Here is a 17,759-nt window from a genome sequence, read left to right as displayed (position 1 = left end):
GCATCCCTGTGCAACGCTTTCGACACTGTGTACAATCTAATCCCCGACAAATTGAGGCTGTTCTGAGGGCAAAAAGGGGAGTGCAACTCAATATTAAGGTGTCCTTAATTTTTGATAGAGCTCTAGGGTTCCTCTGTGGAGATGAGAGAAGCTTCCAGAAGGACAACCATCTCTCCAGAACTCCACCAATCAGGCCTTTATGGTAGAGTGGCCAGACGGAAACCACTCCTCAGTAAAAGGCACATGACAGCCCGCTTGGAGTTTGCCAAAAGGCACCTATAGACTCTCAGACCATGAGAAAAAAGATTCTCTGGTCTGATGAAACCCAGATTGAACTCTTTGGCCTGAATGCCAAGCGTCACGTCTGGAGGAAACCTGGCACCATCCCTACGGTGAAGCACGGTGGTGGCAGCATCATGCTGTGGGGATGGGAGACTAGGGTTAGGGTTACACCAGTCTCAACGTCAACAGTGAAGAGGCAACTACGGGATGCTGGCCTTCTAGGCAGAGTTGCAAAGAAAAAGCCATATCTCAGACTGGCCAATAAAAATACAAGATTAAGACGGGCAAAGGAACACAGACACTGGACAGAGGAACTCTGCCTAGAAGGCCAGAATCCCGGAGTTGCCTCTTCACTGTTGAAGTTGAGACTGGTGTTTTGCGGGTACTATTTAATGAAGCTTCCAGTTGAGGACTTGTGAGGCGTCTGTTTCTCAAACTAGACACTCTAATGTACTTTTCCTCTTGCTCAGTTGTGCACCGGGGCCTCACACTCTTTTTATTCTCTTTAGAGCCAGTTTGAGCTGTTCTGTAAAGGGAGTAGTACACAGTGTTGTACGAGATCTTCAGTTTCTTGGCAATTTCTCGCTTGGAATTGCCTTCATTTCTCAGAACAAAAATAGTCTAACGAGTTTCAGAAGAAAGGTCTTTGTTTCTGGACATTTTGAGCCTGTAATCGAACCCACAAATGCTGATGCTCCAGATACTCAACTAGTCTAAAGAAGGACAGTTTTATTGCTTCTTCAATCAGAACAGCAGTTTTCAGCTGTGCTAACATAATTGCAAAAGGGTTTTCTAATGATCAATTAGCCTTTTAAAATGATAAACTTGGATTAGCTAGCACAACATGCCATTGGAACACAGGAGTGATGGTTGCTGATAATGGGCCTCTGTACGCCTTTGTAGATATTCCATAAAGAATCCGTTTCCAGCTACAGTAGTCATTCACAACATTAACAATGTCTACACTGTATTTCTGACCAATTTGATGTTATTTTAATTGACAAAAAAATAGCTTTTCTTTCAAAAACAAGGACATTTCTAAGTGACCCCAAACTTTTGAACGGTAGTGTGTGTATATATATATATATATGAGTGTCCTATCTATCTATCTATCTATCTATCTATCTATCTATCTATCTATCTATCTATCTATCTATCTATCTATCTATCTATCTATCTATCTATCTATATATATATATATATATATATAAAACATGATTTACTACAGGGTTTGTTTTCATCAACTAACACCCCACTCCACATAGTGGATATGATGTGTATGTACCAGGGTCCACAGGCGTACTCTGAAATCTGAAAAAAAAGTCTAACATTTCTTCACATCAGTCTTTCACAAATCTAGCATGAATCAAATCTTTATGTTTCACTACTGGTGTGAAGTGAAACAATAGCGAAACATAGCTACTTTAGATTCCCAAGCTATCAGGGTTTAGATTGTCTGTAAAAGAGCCAGGCTTCTCTGTCTTTTATCTACCTGGAGAATGGCCACCTCGTTCCTTAGCTGGCTCTCCTGCTTGGTAGGGAACCTCATCTTGTCGATGATTTTGATGGCCACGTCTCTCCCAGTCTTTCTGTGTTTACCTACACATGAGAATGAACCAGATAAATCACAGACTTCTCGCTGCAGACTGTAGCAAATTAACTGTCTGTATTTCTTCCTCTGTCTCGAACTATAGAACAGACAGAGAAAGGAATTCTACTAATGAAAGTTGATTTGCATAACATAGAAAGAAAAATAAGTAGTCTTCCCCTCCCAGTGATTGAAACTTTAAAGAGAGGAAACGTGGATGGAAACGTACATGAAGCCAAACGGAAGGGAACACTTCCTCTACCTCGCTCTCCAACTAAGGTGCATGAATTGAGGAGCAAACTGAACTCTTGGAGGGCAGTGGAAGTTGATAAAAGTGCTTTGGTATTGGTAAAAGTATAACCAAACCATTTCGGCCCTTTAGCCTTCATCAGGACTGAATTTCATCTCCACTTCACCATGTACATGAAGCCAACAGAAATACTGTGGAGTCAGTCTGACTTACCTCCATACACAATCCCAAACTGGCCCGATCCAAGGACCTCATCAGCAAAGATCTGGTAGACTGAACTGATATCCTGAAGAAGAGAAAAGACATACAGTGTCCTCTGAAAGTTTTCAGACCCCTTGACTTTTTCCACATTTAGTTAGTCTTATTCTAAAATGGATTCAATTGTCCCGTCCCCCCTCCTCATCAATCTGCACACAATACCCCATAATGACAAAGCAAAAACAAGTTTTTAGAAATGCTTGACAATTTATAAAATAAAAAAATGTAATCACATTTACATAAGTATTCAGACCCTTTACTCGTTACTTTGCGGAAGCACTTTTGTCAGAGATTAGAGCCTCGAGTCTTCTTCGGTATGGTGCTACAAGCTTGGCACACATGTATTTGGGGAGTTTCTCCCTCTCTTCTCTGCAGATCCTCTCAAGCTCTGTCAGGTTGGAAGAGGAGCATCACTGCATAGCTATTTTCAGGTCTCTCCAGAGATGTTCGATCAGGTTCAAGTCTGGGCTCTGGCTGGACCACTCAAGGACATTTAGAGACTTGTCCCGAAGCCACTCTTGTGTTGTCCTGGCTATGTGCTTAGGGTCGTTGTCCTGTTGGAAGGTGAACCTTCGCCCCAGTCTGAGGTCCTGAGCGCTCTGGAGCAGGTTTTCATCAAAGATCTCTCTGTACTTTGCTCTGTTCATCTTTCCCTCAATCCTGACTAGTCTCCCAGTACCTGCTGTGGAAAAACGTCCCCACAGCATGATGCTGCCACCACCATGCTTCACCGTAGGGATGATGCCAGGTTTCCTCCTGACGTGACACTTGGCATTCAGGCCAAAGAGTTCAATCTTGGTTTCATCAGACTAGAGAATCTAGTTTCTCATGGTCTGAGAATCCTTTAGGTGCCAGTTCCAAGCAGGCTGTCATGTGCCTTTTACTGAGGAGTGGCTTCCGTCTGGCCACTCTACCTTAAAGGCCTGATTGGTGGAGTGATGCAGAGATGGTTGTCCTTCTGGAAGGTTCTCCCATCTCCACAGAGGAACTCTGTCAGAGTGACCATTGTGTCCTTCGTCACCTCCCTGACCAAGGCCCTTCTCCCCCGATTGCTCAGTTTGGCCTTGCGGCCAGCTCTAGGAAGAGTCTTGGTGGTTCCAAACTTCTTCCATTTAAGAATGATGGAGGCCACTGTGTTCTTGAGGACCTTCAATGCTGCAGACATTTTTTGATACCCTTCCCCAGATCTGTGCCTCGACACAATCCTGTCTCGGAGCTCTACGAAAAATAACTTTGACCTCATGGCTTGGTTTTTGCTCTGACATGGACTGTCAGCTGTAGGACCTTATATAGACAGGTGTGTGCCTTTCCAAATCATATCCAATCAATTGAATTTACCACAGGTGGACGCCAATCAAGTTGTAGAAACATCTCAAGGATGAATAATGGAAACAGAATGCACCTGGGCTCAATTTCAAGGGCCTGAATGCTTATGTAAATAAGGTATTTCTGTTTTAAAGTTTTTATAAAATTGCTAACATTTCTAAAAACCTGTTTTCACTTTGTCATTATGTAGATTGATGAGGAAATATATTTTTTATATTCCTAAATTCCTTAGTTATCAGGAATGCTTGTGGAGCTGTAGCATTACACAGCTAATATGCTGTATTGGATAGACACTTACCACATTCTCTGTGATCTGTGAGTTAGACACTGATATGCTGATAGAAATGTCCTCTGAAGAGACAAGAAACAGATTATGTGGGGCTTCAAAAATAGTAAATGATCAAGCATTATTTGAAGCAGGACGCACCAAGGACACATGGTCATTTTCTTAGTTAAGTATATTTTGATATATATTTTAATAACAACTAAATCCTAATTGGCCTGAGTGGCAGTCTGTTTGTGCTTTAATGCCAACTTGTTTTCATGCTATGGCTTGACAGCAATGGAGTTGGCAAGAGAACACGGATCTGGGACCAGGCTAGAGCCACTATTCAGTAGTAGAAACCCGCAAGGCGAAAGCACAGCCTGTGTGTTCAGTACGTTTCCATTGGGGTTTCCATTGATTCTGAACCCAGGCCCAGCCATGGTGGTTAAGGTCGTATCCAGTGTTCTATACCAGCACTCTGTCCCAGTAGTGGGCCACCAAATACCAATCAGCTGGGTCAACCAAAGGCTGGGTTTATGTAACACAATCCATAGAGAAATATATAATACTGTCTGTATTGTATGCACAGGCCAGTGGAACAAAGGCTGTATCCCAAATGGCGCCCTATGTAGTTCACTACTTTTGACAAGAGTCATTGCATAAGGAATAGGTGCCATTTGGGATGCAGACAATCTCGATGCAAAATTGAACCCAAAGACCTCGACCAATACGGCCTTCTTTTTAATTGGTCTTGCAGTAAATAGGCCACTAGTTTGAGCATGTGAGACGCGTTCTTTGTGTGAGAGTAGTTAACCATCAAATGACCAAACATCGCTTATACTCCTTTGTGTGACTACAGATTGTTTGAGTTGAATGATGTTATATCACTCTCCATTAATTAAATGATGGGAGGAATTTTCCTATCACTAATCACAGCCAGAGAGAAATCAAAAAGAGCTTGAAAATCCCCTAAAATCTCTTAAATCGTCTTAAAATGTCACCATTTAATTTTCCAGTAATACACTTTGAGCAGGCAGCAGGGGGTCACAGCTGCGCGCACACACACACACGCTCATAAAAACATACAAATTGCGTGACATTACATTTGCCTGATCTCCTCAGCAGATCTCAATCACATTAGCAGCAGGCCAGGGTACTATTCTACTCACTGTGATCCTTGCCCTGTCTGGGGCCAGTACCGACACTGGGTTGCGGAGTGACGGGCATCAGGGCCTGCCGGATGGCCTTCTCCCAGCCCTGGGCCACCTCCAGCCCCACACCCGTGGCAGCCAGGGAAGGGTTATGGAAGTGACCACTGTTATTCTCCCCCACATAGTAGACCATAGTGGCAGTGATGATCTCGAAGCAGTGGGGGTTGCTGCCCTGGGCCAGGCTGTGGAAGTCCTGAGCCTGCTCCACCTGCAGGATCTCTGACAGGGGGATCTCCTGAGGATGGAGTCAGAGGAGCAGGGTCAAAGGTCACCAAAGGTCACAATGGATTGTCAGCCAATCAAACGATCCGTGAGGTTGAGGTACTCCAATCAGCTGCTAAAAAGTACACCTATAGCATCCTAACGTCTAACTGTCCCAGGAATAACTACACTCTCAGCTCTACCAGGTCCCCTCTCTCCTATTCTCAGCTATGGTCTCTACTCTCTTCTCCTCACTCTCTGACAGCCTTTGAGGAATGAAGTGTGGGGCTTTTCAAGTCCATTTTAACATTCCGCTGCTGTAGCCGAGCGAACCAACACACCCACAAGGAGAAGAGAGAAAGAGAGAGAGAGAGAGAGAGAATTGCTGGCCAGCCAATCGTCTCTCAGTCAGCCCAGTCTGCTGCGCCCATCCGGGCCTCTGTCGCCAGTATAAGATTAACTGCTTGTGGTTTGCCGAGAGTGCCACATGACAGGGCGCTCCGCCGGGTCAGGGGGGAAGCAAAGCGCTCCCCTGATTAAAAGGCAGGACGTGCCTCCCCGTTCTGGGCACGAGGCATGCTGGCAGCCTGCCAGGCAGGCAGGGAGGGAGGAACGGCCAGAGACACCACAGGGAAGCCCCCCAGTCCAGTCCTGGCCCTGACGGTCGGTCTGCCACAGGAGGAGCACGCTCAGAGATTCAGCCACAGATTCAGCCACAGGGCTCTCTCTCTCTGTCTCTTTCTTTCTCTCTCTCTCTCTCTCTATCTGTGTCTCTTTCCCTCTCTCTCTCTCTCTCTCTGATGCAAAAAGAACATGAAAGGAGGAGAGAATAGAGAGGGAAAAGACAGCCTTGCCTGTCTGTCTGTGGGAGGATGAGGGCAACACCTTACTTTCTTCAAATAACACCACAAGCTTTACTAAAATGTTCACTACATAAATAGAAAGCAATAACTGGAATGACAGGACCTTTTCTAGCTTGTCTCCAAGCTTCACACTACACATTAGACCTGTCACTTTTGACCTGTCAATGTCTTTTTATTGTCTGTGTAACTTCTATAATTGGACAGAGACGTTTAATAAGAGATGTGATGACCGGTCTTGTACCTTGTAATACTTGGTTCCCGTTTCATTCTGCAGCAGGGTCAGACACTTGCTGTCCAGCCTCCAGTAATGCCTCTTCCTCTGAAAACAAAAAACGATCAAAGCAGTGAGTTATCATCAAAACCTCAAATAGCATCTCTGAAAAATACTATTGAATTGCAATCTCTCTCTCTCTCTCTCTCTCTCTTTTTTTTAGATGATCCAAGAGGTTTCTTACCAGGTTGTCACGGCTGGTGTAGTGGACCATCCATCCCTCCCGAACCATGGTTGAGCTCTTCCGCTTGGTTTGTTTTATGGACTGAACCACCCGCATTAGGGGGATGAAACTGCTTGTCATGGGGCTACACAAAATGACGAGCACGTATGAACAAATGTATGCCTACCCACTGGGCACAGACATCAGTTTAACGACAAGTTTTGATTTACATTTGGTTGAGACATGTCACTATGTCATTGGATTTAGGTTAAAAGTTGGGTGAAAAAAATAGGAAATGCCCTTCAGTTGATGACTTTTTGCAGCTCCAATGAGTTGTCCACAGATTCACTTTTTTTAGGGTGGTTGAAATGACGTGGAAACAACGTTGGTTCAACCCATTTTTGGGTAATGTCAATTGCCAAATCATTGACATACATTCATAAAGCTTATGTGATGTAACAACAAACTCACAACTATTTTCATATACGAAATGCAACAGAACACAAGGAACTCCACAATTGAACGCATCTGCACACATTATACGTATTAATTTCATGAAACATCATACTCCTTCCAGTCCAGTGCTAGCCTGTGGTGGCTGAGTTGGGAGAGATGAGACTCTCACGGGACATGACACAAATGTAGCCAAAGAAGAGGACTAAAGGCTCTATTCAATCTGTATCGCAGAAGTTCAGCTCATTTAAAGGCAATGTTCCTGCGTTAGCACAGAATGCATTCATGGTAAATGCTGCATATATCGGCTCAATCGGAAATTACCTTTAAGTTTCTATTGCCCAATCTGTAACACTTCGGTGATACAGATTGAATATGGCCCTAAGTAAGTACCTGATAGCCTTCACTGTGTCCTCGTCCTTGTCCCCATCCAGACAGGGTCCTTCAATGTAGAACTTGTCGTCTGGGGTGGAGGGCTCCTCTGGGTCTTCCATGCTCTGGCTGCCCTCACTGTTCACATCACTGTTGTCCACCTCCATGGTAGTCTCAGAGTCGGGGCCAGGACTGGCTGGTTCTGGGGCAGGAGACACAGTAGGAGGGGCGTGATATTGATTCATGAATGGATTGATTGATTTGAAACAATTAAGTACAACAAATCCCAGAGGATGACACATTAAATACACTTATTTCCACTGTGGTCCTCATGTGGTAAAGGTATGTACTGCTTACTAGCCTGGTATCCTACTGTATGAACTGTACATGTGGTAAAGGTATGTACTGCTTACTAGCCTGGGTCCCTACTGTATGAACTGTACATGTGGTAAAGGTATGTACTGCTTACTAGCCTGGTATCCTACTGTATGAACTATACATGTGGTAAAGGTATGTACTGCTTACTAGCCTGGTATCCTACTGTATGAACTGTACATGTGGTAAAGGTATGTACTGCTTACTAGCCTGGTATCCTACTGTATGAACTATACATGTGGTAAAGGTATGTACTGCTTACTAGCCTGGGTCCCTACTGTATGAACTGTACATGTGGTAAAGGTATGTACTGCTTACTAGCCTGGTATCCTACTGTATGAACTGTACATGTGGTAAAGGTATGTACTGCTTACTAGCCTGGTATCCTACTGTATGAACTGTACATGTGGTAAAGGTATGTACTGCTTACTAGCCTGGTATCCTACTGTATGAACTATACATGTGGTAAAGGTATGTACTGCTTACTAGCCTGGTATCCTACTGTATGAACTGTACATGTGGTAAAGGTATGTACTGCTTACTAGCCTGGTATCCTACTGTATGAACTGTACATGTGGTAAAGGTATGTACTGCTTACTAGCCTGGTATCCTACTGTATGAACTATACATGTGGTAAAGGTATGTACTGCTTACTAGCCTGGTATCCTACTGTATGAACTATACATGTGGTAAAGGTATGTACTGCTTACTAGCCTGGTATCCTACTGTATGAACTATACATGTGGTAAAGGTATGTACTGCTTACTAGCCTGGGTCCCTACTGTATGAACTGTACATGTGGTAAAGGTATGTACTGCTTACTAGCCTGGTATCCTACTGTATGAACTGTACATGTGGTAAAGGTATGTACTGCTTACTAGCCTGGGTCCCTACTGTATGAACAGTACATGTGAAGAGTTGGCTACAGTACATAGCGTATGGGACCTGGCTAACTACTTACTACATGGGGGAGGCATTCTTCCACATATCCATCAATACATCCAGTACACTGGGGGCAGAAATGCTTTTGACTAAATAGTGGGGACAAGTTATGGAGGCAATTTAAGGTAGCTATACACTTGAGACAAACTTACCTCCATTAAAGGAAACCTCACCAAGGCAGTCTCTTGGTATCTTGGCTGCACATCTCTTATGGCAGTTAAATTTACAATCTGAAAACACGAAGATTCAACATCATGTTCACTCAACCGACTGTACGAAGATGCCATATGGACATACAGTGGGGCAAAAAAGTATTTAGTCAGCCACCAATTGTGCAAGTTCTCCCACTTAAAAAGATGAGAGAGGCCTGTAATTTTCATCATAGGTACACTTCAACTATGACAGACAAAATGAGAAAAAAATCCAGAAAATCACATTGTAGGATTTTTAATGAATTTATTTGCAAATTATGGTGGAAAATAAGTATTTGGTCAATAACAAAAGTTTATCTCAATAATTTGTTATATACCCTTTGTTGGCAATGACAGAGGTCAAACGTTTTCTGTAAGTCTTCACAAGGTTTTCACACACTGTTGCTGGTATTTTGGCCCATTCCTGCAGATCTCCTCTAGAGCAGTGATGTTTTGGGGCTGTTGCTGGGCAACACGGACTTTCAACTCCCTCCAAAGATTTTCTATGGGGTTGAGATCTGGAGACTGGCGAGGCCACTCCAGGACCTTGAAATGATTCTTATGAAGCCACTCCTTTGTTGCCCGGGCGGTGTGTTTGGGATCATTGTCATGCTGAAAGACCCAGCCACGTTTCATCTTCAATGCCCTTGCTGATGGAAGGAGGTTTTCACTCAAAATCTCACGATACATGGCCCCATTCATTCTTTCCTTTACACGGATCAGTCGTCCTGGTCCCTTTGCAGAAAAACAGCCCCAAAGCATGATGTTTCCACCCCCATGGTTCACAGTAGGTATGGTGTTCTTTGGATGCAACTCAGCATTCTTTGTCCTCCAAACACAACGAGTTGAGTTTTTACCAAAAAGTTATATTTTGGTTTCATCTGACCATATGACATTCTCCCAATCTTCTTCTGGATCATCCAAATGCTCTCTAGCAAACTTCAGACGGGCCTGGACATGTACTGGCTTAAGCAGGGGGACATGTCTGGCACTGCAGGATTTGAGTCTCTGGCGGCGTAGTGTGTTACTGATGGTAGGCTTTGTTACTTTGGTCCCAGCTCTCTGCAGGTCATTCACTAGGTCCCCCCGTGTGGTTCTGGGATTTTTGCTCACTGTTCTTGTGATCATTTTGACCCCACGGGGTGAGAGATTGCGTGGAGCCCCAGATCGAGGGAGATTATCAGTGGTCTTGTATGTCTTCCATTTCCTAATAATTGCGCCCACAGTTGATTTCTTCAAACCAAGCTGCTTACCTATTGCAGATTCAGTCTTCCCAGCCTGGTGCAGGTCTACAATTTTGTTTCTGGTGTCCTTTGACAGCTCTTTGGTCTTGGCCATAGTGGAGTTTGGAGTGTGACTGTTTGAGGTTGTGGACAGGTGTCTTTTATACTGATAACGAGTGGAGGACAGAGGAGCCTCTTAAAGAAGAAGTTACAGGTCTGTGAGAGCCAGAAATCTTGCTTGTTTGTAGGTGACCAAATACTTATTTTCCACCATAATTTGCAAATAAATTCATTACAAATCCTACAATGTGATTTTCTGGATTTGTTTTCTTCTCATTTTGTCTGTCATAGTTGAAGTGTACCTATGATGAAAATGACAGGCCTCTCTCATCTTTTTAAGTGGGAGAACTTGCACAATTGGTGGCTGACTAAATACTTTTTTTGCCCCACTATCTATGAACATCATAGTCACATTAATATCTTACATCTACTGTTAATCATTTGAATTAGATTATATATTTTATTGAACCTTTATTTAACTGGGCAGTAAAGAGCAAATTCTTATTTAAAATGACGGCCTACCCCGGCCAAACCCTCCCGTAACCCAGACGATGCTGGGCCAATTGTGCGCCGCCCTATAGGACTCCCAATCACGGCCGGTTGTGATACAGCCCGGAATCAAACCCGGGTCTGTAGTGACACCTCTAGCACTGCAATGCATTACCTTAGATCGCTGTACCACTCAGGATCCCTCTATCTACACAACATAATTCCAGTGTTTGGAGTGCCTCACCTTTGCACTGCATGCCCTGGCGGAACAGGCCTTTCAGCAGGCGTTTACAGAACTGGCAGATGGTTGGTCTGGTGTAGGTGTGCACTGAGAAGGTGTGAGGCACCTTGACCCTTCCCAGCACCATCTTCTCCATCCAGATAGGCCTGCCGCTCAACAGGCTGTTACCCTTCCCTGCCCCCTGTAGAGGGCGCTGCTGAGGGGATGAGAGACAGATAGAGACAGAGGAAGAAGAGAAGAGAAGAGACAGACCGAGAGAGGATAGGGGAAGGTAGCACAATGGGGAAAGGGAAGGAAAAGATAACAGATAACAGATAGCACAAGAGAAAGAAAGAGTAAATTTGTAAAAAAAAATAGGAAAAACATTCCAGACATTACCATACTGTGTATTTTATGTTGTATCATCTCTACAGACTGTAATGTTCTGAATAACATCTCACACAGATTTTATTGTACAGTATTTTCAGTCACCACTTCTTTAGAAAGGTACTGGACACACAGGCAGGAGAGAAGTAGCCGGTGTAAAACAAAAAAGAAGAGATTTTATGAAAAGGCTTTGTTTCATCTGCCTTGACTGGGAGGCAGCAGAGCAGAGTCAACCATGCTGCTGGTCTGCCTTGACTGGGAGGCAGCAGAGCAGAGTCAACCATGATGCCGGTCTGTCTTGACTGGGAGGCAGCAGAGCAGAGTCAACCATGCTGCCGGTCTGCCTTGACTGGGAGGCAGCAGAGCAGAGTCAACCATGCTGCCGGTCTGTCTTGACTGGGAGGCAGCAGAGCAGAGTCAACCATGCTGCCGGTCTGCCTTGACTGGGAGGCAGCAGAGCAGAGTCAACCATGCTGCCGGTCTGCCTTGACTGGGAGGCAGCAGAGCAGAGTCAACCATGCTGCCGGTCTGTCTTGACTGGGAGGCAGCAGAGCAGAGTCAACCATGCTGCCGGTCTGCCTTGACTGGGAGGCAGCAGAGCAGAGTCAACCATGCTGCTGGTCTGTCTTGACTGGGAGGCAGCAGAGCAGAGTCAACCACGCTGCCGGTCTGTCTTGACGGGGAGGTAGCAGAGCAGAGTCAACCATGCTGCCGGTCTGTCTTGACTGGGAGGCAGCAGAGCAGAGTCAACCATGCTGCCGGTCTGTCTTGACTGGGAGGCAGCAGAGCAGAGTCAACCACGCTGCCGGTCTGTCTTGACTGGGAGGTAGCAGAGCAGAGTCAACCATGATGTCGGTCTGCCTTGACTGGGAGGCAGCAGAGCAGAGTCAACCATGCAGCCGGTCTGCCTTGACTGGGAGGCAGCAGAGCAGAGTCAACCATGCAGCCGGTCTGCCTTGACTGGGAGGCAGCAGAGCAGAGTCAACCATGATGTCGGTCTGTCTTGACTGGGAGGCAGCCGAGCAGAGTCAACCATGATGTCGGTCTGTCTTGACTGGGAGGCAGCAGAGCAGAGTCAACCATGCTGCCAGTCTGTCTTGACTGGGAGGTAGCAGAGCAGAGTCAACCATGCTGCATCTTATTTGTAATAATTGTCTAATCACAAGTTCATACATAGCTAGGTACACAGTGTTGGAGTAGTGAACTAAATGTAATTTGACTAGTAATATAATTAGATTGTGCAGTAGTTTGGTGGTAGTTGAACTAAATTCAAATCTTGGTAGTGTTTTCAGAACTTCATTACTTTTTGACATGTGGTGGTGTAGCTAACTACTGGAACTACACACAACTTTTTTTTGCTAAAATAAAATATGGGTGAAGTAGGCAAGAATTTCCTTTCTTTTTCAGCATCAGACCTGCCTAAATTTCACTGGTTAATAAGCTAAAGAACACATCCTGTTAACACCTAACTCCAGAGAGATCTGTTCTTGCAATTTGTAGTCTATGACATTTTAGATTTAGATATGATAATTTTTCACAAAGTGGTTTGGGGTGTAATGAACTACTTTTTCATAGTAACTTTAGTGAAGTAAACTATATTTTTCTTAAGGGTAGCTTTGTGTAGCTTAACTTCTTCCAGTAAATGGTAGCTTGGTAAACTATATTTTCAGAGTAGCTTCCACAACACTGTAGGCACATTTGTTAAAAAGCTATTTCACATCTTGGTGGTCATTTTAAACATCACAACATCAATTTAACTGACCAGAACAAAATTGCACACTACATAAATATTTTGAGACACAAATTGCGTGGGAAGGAAAATAATCAAGAGAATTTGTTCTTAGCATCATGTTATTCAATATATAACGTTATATATTGAATGAGTGAGAAGTGGATTAAGTTAATAATATCACAAATAATCCTTTGTTTAGACGGTACAATACTGCATGAGGAGGGACTGAAATTACTTTATGAAAGTGATTAACATGAAGAGCCTTGTTTCTTCAGTAAAATGGTCCCTGGGTTTTGGTATGTATACACGCGTTTTGTCATAAACACTCTCTTTAGGCTCCCAACCACTAATTGGCCAGCCTGACTGAGTGCCTGCCTGCATACGGAATGTGTGTTTGCGTGTCTGTATGTGTGTGTTCGTCCACGTGTGTACTCACTACATAGTGCACTGCTTTTGACCAGAGGCCTATGGGCACTAAATAGGGAACAGAGTCCTATTTGGGACAAGGACAGAGAGTGTCTCCTTACCTCTTCCTGGGAAACAGGGACATGTTCGATGGGGGCTGGGCGGGGGACGGACAGCACGGCTCCAGGCAGGGACACGTTGGACAGCCGTCTCTTTCTCACCCCGCTACAGTTGTTAGGGATCTTAAAGGCGCAGCGCTTGTGGTAGTTCAGCCCACATCCTATAGAGGAGGCACAGTACTTAGAAACCATACATGCACTTCTCTCTCTCTCTCAGACTTATAGTGTATAGTGTAGGTCATGTGAATGACCTGTATCCAGGTGAATGTTCAGTGCTGTTTTACTCTTCTATCAGGTTACATATGATGAAAACTTCAACAGGCTTTGATTCGGGCCTATGTGAGACAGGAGTTTGATTTGAGGTGAAACCTAGGTCAGGAGTGACGTGACTGGGATCAGTAGCTCTGGGCTGAGGGGGCACTGGGGCAGGGTCCAGACATACCTTCACATTTGAGGCCCTGTCGGACCAGGCCCCACAGCATCTCCCCACAGTCATCACAGAAGGCCGGGGCCTTGTAGGAGTGCACATACAAGGCATGGGGCCGTATCTGGAAGTCCTCGACAGTGGCTAGAGCTGTGACACAAACACACACTGGGTTAGTGTACTGCAAGAAAAACAACATTAACAAAGAGGCGAGACAAGCATGGACATGAATACCAGAGGAAATGGATTGTGATGAGTCATGATCAAACCATTAGAATGTTTGAAATGAAGTGGACCAATCCTTTAGCAGAAAGCCAGTAGAAATCGCCCCAATCCTACAAGACTGTCATGATGTTATTATTTTTCAACTGTCATTCTGATTCAGAGTGTTGTTAATTCCTTTCAGATGCATGTCAAGTACAAAACAGACCCAGCTGATGAATGGGTGGCTGTCCTATCGCCTCTGACCACAAAACGTCTCCCCCATCATTTTCTGTTACTTTTCTGACGACTCTAGCTACGTATTGAATCACCATTTATCGACATCCAGGATGTAACCTACTGCCTGACGGTCGTTATGGTTGACTTGAACATTGTGCCTTTGTGCTTGTGCTACTATTCAGACATATGAGTGGGTCAAAAGTTTACTTACACTAAGTTGACTGTGCCTTTAAACTGCTTGGAAAATTCCAGAAAATGATGTCACGGCTTTAGAAGCTTCAAATAGGCAAATTGACATTCTTTGAGTCAATTGGAGGTGTACCTGTGGGTGTATTTCAAGGCCTACCTTCAAACTCAGTGCCTCTTTGCTTGACATCATGGGAAAATCAAAAGAAATCAGCCAAGACCTCAGAAGAAAAATTGTAGACCTCCACAAGTCTGGGTCATCATTGGGAGCAATTTCCAAACGCCTGAGGGTACCACGTTCATCTGTACAAACAATAGTACGCAAGTATGAACACCATGGGACCACACAGCCGTCATACCGCTCAGGAAGGAGGTGAGTTCTGTCTCCTAGAGATGAACGTACTTTGGTGCGAAAAGTGCAAATCAATCCCAGAACAACAGCAAATGACCTTGTGAAGATGCTGGAGGAAACAGGTACAAAATCATTTAGATCCACAGTAAAACAAGTCCTATATCGACATAACCTGAAAGACCGCTCAGCAAGGAAGAAGGCACGGCTCCAAATCCACCATAGAAAAGCCAGACTACGGTTTGCAACTGCACATGGCGACAAAGATCGTACTTTGTGGAGAAATGTCCTCTGGTCTGATGAAAAAAAAATAGAACTGTTTGGCCATAATGACCATCGTTATGTTTGGAGGGAAAAGGGGGAACACCATCCCAACCATGAAGCACAGGGGTGGCAGCATCATGTTGTGGGGGTGCTTTGCTGCAGGAGGGACTGGTGCACTTCACAAAATAGATGGCATCATGAGGAGGAAAATTATGTGGATATATTGAAGCAACATCTCAAGACATCAGTCAGGAAGTTAAAGCTTGGTCGCAAATGGGTCTTCCAAATGGACAATGACCCCAAGCATACTTCCAAAGTTGTGGCAAAATGGCTTAAGGACAACAAAGCCAAGGTATTGGAGTGGCCACCACAAAGCCCTGACCTCAATCCTATAGAAATGTTATAGGCAGAACTGAAAAGGCGTGTGCAAGAAAGGAGGCCTACAAACCTGACTCAGTTTCACCAGGTCTGTCAGAAGGAATAGGCCAAAATTCACCCAACTTATTGTGGGAAGCTTGTGGAAGGCTATCCGAAACGTTTGACCCAAGTTAAACAATTTAAAGGCAATGCTACCAAATACTAATTGAGTGAATGTAAACTTCTGACCCACTGGGAATGTGATGAAATAAATAAAAGCTGAAATAAATAATTCTCTCTACTATTATTCTGACATTTCACATTCTTAAAATAAAGTGGTGATCCTAACTGACAGGGAATTTTACTAGGATTAAATGCCAGGAATTGTGAAAAACTGCCCGTATTTGGCTAAGGTGAATGTAAACTTCCGACTTTAACTGTAGTATGGGTCCTGATCAAAAGTAGTGCACTATATAGAGAATAGGGTGCCATTTGGGACGTAGACATAGTTAATTGGGGTATTCATGAGTCACTTTAATGTAGTTACATTGAGAACTGTTGAGTGACATGCCTGTTCTCTCCCTGTTGGACATTTCTCTGAGGGCACAAATTGGCTTCTTTCTCTCTGAAGTCTAGCCACCTTTGCTCTTTGCTCAGTCCAACCCTTAATTTCATGTCGGTTTTCAAAGAAAATAGATTTACTGTTCATAAACCCCTCTCTGTCTTTTTATCAATAGGCGAACATGAAGGCCAAGTGGTTGAAATGAAAAACAGCGCCATAGCAACCGCATTCTCAGTGAGTACACAACAAACCAGACAGTGTTCTGAAAGGGCAATTATTCACTTTAGAGGAGAGATGAGAGTATTCTGCACTCAGAAAAAAAACACACTGCTCTGCTATTGGTTTTCTAAATGACACACAGGTTAGGTACCTAAAATGTATTCATAAGACTATACATGATAATAATAGTCTTATCCTATCCTTAATCTAACAATTACTAGGTGGGGATAGATGTGAAAGTGCATGAGCAACATTAATCAGGTCAGGATCAACGTCCTCATCAATCACGGAGAATCAGCAACTACAGAAATATAAATTGCATGGCTTTGAAATTGGGAGTCAAGAGTAATCTGCCACGGTCTCTGAGAGACACCAGCTTAGACCTTGCAGAACAGAGCAGAACATAACAGAGTAGAACAGGGAAAAATAGAGTAGAACACATTAGAACAGAGTAGAACAGAGCAGAACAGGGCAGAACAGAGCAGAACACAACATAGCAGAGCAGAGCAGAGTAGAACAGAACACATTACAACAGAACAGAATAGAGTAGAACAGGGCAGACCAGAACAGAGGCTAACAGGGCAGAACAGAGCAGAGCAGAGTAGAACAGAGCAGAACAGCGCAGAACAGGTCAGAACTGAACAGAGCAGAACAAGGCAGAACAGATCAGAACTGAACAGAGCAGAACAGGGCAGAACAGATCAGAACTGAACAGAGCAGAGCAGAACAGGGCAGAATAAGGCAAAACAGAACAGGGCAGAACTGAACAGAGCAGAACAGGGCAGAACAGATCAGAACTGAACAGAGCAGAGCAGAACAGGGCAGAATAAGGCAAAACAGAACAGGGCAGAATAGAGCAGAATAGAGCAGAACAAAGAAGGTGACAGGGATCTGAACCGAGCTGAACTCAGCAGCCCTGTCTGGGCAAAACCAGAGAGGGAAAAACATGACATTTTAGTATTTTATCCCGAGCACACACAGTAGCAGGTGATGGAGAAACGTATAGAACAGTCAGACTAAAACGTAATCAACACTACATCTGCACTGACTGTGGGGCCGTGCTGCACCAAAAACAAGCAGAGAGGATCAGGAAGTGGTCTGGGGTTGAGTCTTGTGTGGTTGGGCTGTGAGTTCATACATTTCATCTTGTGTGTTGGATTTCTAAATGAATACTACTCTGGGGTGTGTAGCTGTTCAGGTGTTGGTTGAGTTTCACACCTAGGATGATCAACAACAGACCACAAGGCACTGCATTGAAAGGGAATATGCCCACCGAAAATGTTGTGGGGTTATCATAGGTTGACATAGGGG

The 17,759-nt window shown here is 44.3% G+C and overlaps 1 protein-coding gene across 2 annotated transcripts in view; it reads right to left on the bottom strand.

The window, feature by feature from the left end:
* Nucleotides 1-17,759, bottom strand: part of LOC110529458 (serine/threonine-protein kinase D3) — a 65,995-nt gene that overhangs the window by 5,668 nt on the left and 42,568 nt on the right. The window contains exons 4-14 of one of the 2 annotated variants that reach the window (XM_021611634.2): nt 14,089-14,220; nt 13,650-13,807; nt 11,028-11,220; nt 8,973-9,050; nt 7,525-7,705; nt 6,700-6,823; nt 6,486-6,563; nt 5,139-5,415; nt 4,003-4,055; nt 2,334-2,406; nt 1,775-1,881 (exon numbers count right to left, since the gene is read on the bottom strand). In XM_021611634.2, coding sequence (XP_021467309.1) covers nt 1,775-1,881; nt 2,334-2,406; nt 4,003-4,055; nt 5,139-5,415; nt 6,486-6,563; nt 6,700-6,823; nt 7,525-7,705; nt 8,973-9,050; nt 11,028-11,220; nt 13,650-13,807; nt 14,089-14,220 — 1,454 coding nt within the window. The remainder of the gene's footprint in view (nt 1-1,774; nt 1,882-2,333; nt 2,407-4,002; nt 4,056-5,138; nt 5,416-6,485; nt 6,564-6,699; nt 6,824-7,524; nt 7,706-8,972; nt 9,051-11,027; nt 11,221-13,649; nt 13,808-14,088; nt 14,221-17,759) is intronic. The other variant, XM_021611635.2, reaches the window with a different exon arrangement.

Source organism: Oncorhynchus mykiss, chromosome 8, assembly GCF_013265735.2.
Source record: "Oncorhynchus mykiss isolate Arlee chromosome 8, USDA_OmykA_1.1, whole genome shotgun sequence".
NCBI lineage: Eukaryota > Metazoa > Chordata > Actinopteri > Salmoniformes > Salmonidae > Oncorhynchus > Oncorhynchus mykiss.
This window is presented reverse-complemented; position numbering and strand designations above follow the sequence as displayed.